The sequence below is a fragment of the Oculina patagonica genome, chromosome 1, assembly GCF_052425735.1.
Source record: "Oculina patagonica isolate OP01 chromosome 1, crgOcupat, whole genome shotgun sequence".
NCBI classification, from domain to species: Eukaryota; Metazoa; Cnidaria; class Anthozoa; order Scleractinia; family Oculinidae; genus Oculina; species Oculina patagonica.
The window spans coordinates 39143736-39147206 of record NC_135758.1 but is presented as its reverse complement, the minus strand read 5'-3'; the positions used below and the strand labels follow the sequence as shown (position 1 = coordinate 39147206).

Here is a 3471-nt window from a genome sequence, read left to right as displayed (position 1 = left end):
ATGGGTGGAATGGACTCTATAGGTGTTAAGGTTGACAAGGATGTCATGTTGCATGGGGTTTGCTTGTTCGGAAGCATAGATGGCATCTACTCTGCAAACGTCAAGGTAGCGCGTGATGATGGCCCTGGTCATTATGATACTTACTTTGTGAGAGCATCAGATAAACGTCTGCCGTTCACTGCCGCCAATGAATTACAATTACAGTGTGAGCTTGTAAGAAATGCTTCACACAGTTATTGTGGTTTTTACATCATGTTTGATCAACCTGTACAGTTATGTAAAGATGTATCGTACTCGGTCCAGGCATGCATATCTGGCATGGAGTCTTGGAGTGGTATAAAAGGCGCCAAGTCTGTGGAACGCTCTGGGGTAACATTTCACTTTGATGATGGAGGAGGGAGGCCTAGCAGCAATGGTACTACTGTAAGCCATGGACAAATTGCTGAATTTCTGTTTATGCCGAAGTGAAGTGTTCTTACAAGTACAGAGGAAAAGAAGCTTTTGCTTCATCCCCTTCCCTGCTTGCTGACTTCAGAAAATCACACTTCTACATTGTACCTATTTGGTGTTGCCCTTCCCCTCCTTTCCCCTCCCCTCCCCCACATTCTCACATGGGGCTATCATGACGAATTAGAGATAAACATTACATATGTTACCTTATTATAGGAATATAACGAAGCATTTTAACAATGTGAACAAAATTTACGCGTAATGCAAATGCGCGAATTTAAGAAAAGTTCTGGTTAGATGCTTTTAGAAAACGTGTTTACATAACTAAATTTAACGTGAAATTTTGAAATTAGCGTTAATAAAATGTATCATTTATTTCCTATAATAAGGTAATATTATCATCTGATGACTGCATTGCTGTTGTGTGGTAACTATTTTTAATCAGGTAGTACAAGGTCTGCAACAAAAAATTATTGGACACATTGCACAGCAATATTAATTGTTATCCATCTTTAATTTGATGCAATAACCCCCTCTGAACTCTCCAAGCTTTATACCTAGTCAGGAAAAAGGCATAATCATGGGACAATCTGTTTGGGGGGTTGTTCAATATAGAAAGTGAAGGTTTGAGTGGTACAACTTGTATGCCTCGTGAAATAAGGTTTATGTAACGTGTAATAAATGAGCACTAGTGTTTTATCAAGTTTAAAACACGAGTTGCAGCCGAGTGTTTTAGACTTGATAAAACACGAACTGCGAATTTATTGAACGGCTTAAAAATCATCTGATGTAGATCAACTCATTCATGCACTAATATTTAGATTTGGGGTTATTTTGGCCTAGAAAATTGGACATAAAGTTTAGTCGTGTCTTTATCAGATATAAAGACACTCATTAAACATTAATTTCTTTTGTATTTTCTTTATGAATTATTAATGAGGTTTTTAATACTGTCTTGTTCAACATGTTTCAGTCATGGTGTACTTATGACTGGGTCCATAAGTTATAATTCTGATCAAACTCCAGGTGCTTATAATAAGATGCAGTTTGAACCAGTTGCCCAACTTGTATGACTCGTATGCACTTGAACCACTTCCAGGAATTGAACTTTTCAAATTTGCAGTGGAATTGGTTTATGTAAATAAACAATTCAATTAATTTCACTGAAAAGAATAATCACATTGACCACTTGTGCAAAATACATGCACATCTTGTACTACTTGAATCTTTAACAACTTGATTAAGTGGTGAGTATTGAACACTCACCTGTTTGTCAGTTATTATTTGGTATTTTAAATCACATTGCACTTAGAGCAGTTTTCAATTGAGTGTCGTAAAACCAAAACCAAAGTAATTACTCTGGCCAATCACAAAGGACACAGACAATCCAGTGAACCAATCAAAACTCGAAGCAAATACATGTAGCTGGCACAAAGCGCGGGAAAACGTGCGCGAGCGAGTCACGATTGGTTTTGGTTTTAGTTCTGATTGGCTGAGAAAGTGGCGCGAGATTTTTAAGCCAATCACTAAGCGTAGTAATTCAAAACCAAAGCAAACGCTATTAACTTTCGACACTCAAGTGAAAACTGCTCTATTTGGTATTTTAAATCACATTGCACTTATAGTTTAGAAGGGGATACTCCTTTTGTAATTACCACTGTTACATGTGTATAAATTGCATCCCTCAGTGGACTTGCATCAAGAACTGTTTTTTAAGGTGAAAATTGTTGGTTAATTAGCTTTCCAAAGTTACCTAGTATGTAACTTTTAAAAAAAAATAAGTATAGTTGTTACTGTTGAAACCGTAGAGTTTGACCATTTAAACTAAAAGCTAGTTATTCAATAATAAAGTGATGTTTCTAATTTGTTAAAAATAATGAAAATATAATATGTTATTAAACTTAGCCTTTCTTGTAAGTGAAATTTAAGAGACACCTATTACCTGTGAAAAAATGAGAATATTTTTTCCTGTGTTGGTGCTAGGCAATATGAAGCCAGAATTTAAAGATTGATCCAAACGTTTCCATTTGTTTTAAACTCATGAATCTTTTTTTATGAAAACCATTCGGTTATTATACATCACTTAAGCTTTAGGGAAGAATAAATGAAATTCAAATTATTTTTTAATGTTTTGACAAATGTAGGACATTTTACATTTCCCCTCAGGGAGACCTTTAGAATTAATCAGTAACTATTGTGGCTTACTGTGTATTCAATATTGTAATTTCGCCAATGAATAGTATCAACAATAAATATTCTAAGCATATTTTTGTGTCCAAGTGTTACAATTCATTTAAGTTGCGAAAATTAATTTTCTCTAGTAATTTTCACTTTTTTTATTTTAACGAAAGGTCAACAATAAGGTCTGTTAGGCTATCTCGTACATTAATTTCCTTCTGAGGGTTAGCCCTAGAAAGAAAATTCACAGTGGGCAAAGAAAAATTCCTTGGCCTCAGTGAGATATGCCCAGAAGGAAATTCCTGTGATATTTTCCAGCACTTTACTTTTCAAGGTAATCCTCTACTTTACAGCTTCTAGTACCAGTGTGCTGCATGGCACAATGTTGCATTGACAGTAACTGAACTCAATATCTCAGTCATTTCCAATCATAATGATTTTTCTTTATTGATTATGTTATCCACAAATAGAGGTCATACTGCCTGTTTGTGTGACACTAAGTGTTATATCACATCAGGGGCACTTGGATTACAGTTGAATCCCGATAACTTAAACTGTCAAGGGACATCGAAAAAGGTTGGAGATATCGGGAGTTCGAGTTATGGAGGGTAAATTAAGTAAGAAAACAACCTGGAAGGGAGTCGGAACAGGTTCAAGTTATTGAGGTTTTTTTAGTTCTCTCGAAGAAGTGTGGATTTCATTTAACACAGACAGAATCCTGAAAGGTAAAGGATTTTGAATAATGACTACTAAAAAAGACCTTTGCAAATAATTTGTTGGCTTTATTTTTTTTGCAATTATTATTTTTTACATAAATATAATTATTATAATTACAGATTCACA

General features: G+C 34.9%; 1 protein-coding gene across 1 annotated transcript in view; it reads left to right on the top strand.

Annotated features, from left to right (window-relative positions):
• Positions 1-468, top strand: part of LOC144646944 (BTB/POZ domain-containing protein 6-B-like) — a 1398-nt gene extending 930 nt beyond the window's left edge. The window contains exon 2 of the mRNA XM_078506663.1: positions 1-468. This exon is cut by the window's left edge and continues 476 nt beyond it. Within this exon, the coding sequence (XP_078362789.1) occupies positions 1-468 (468 nt within the window).
• The last annotated feature ends 3003 nt before the right edge of the window (positions 469-3471 follow it).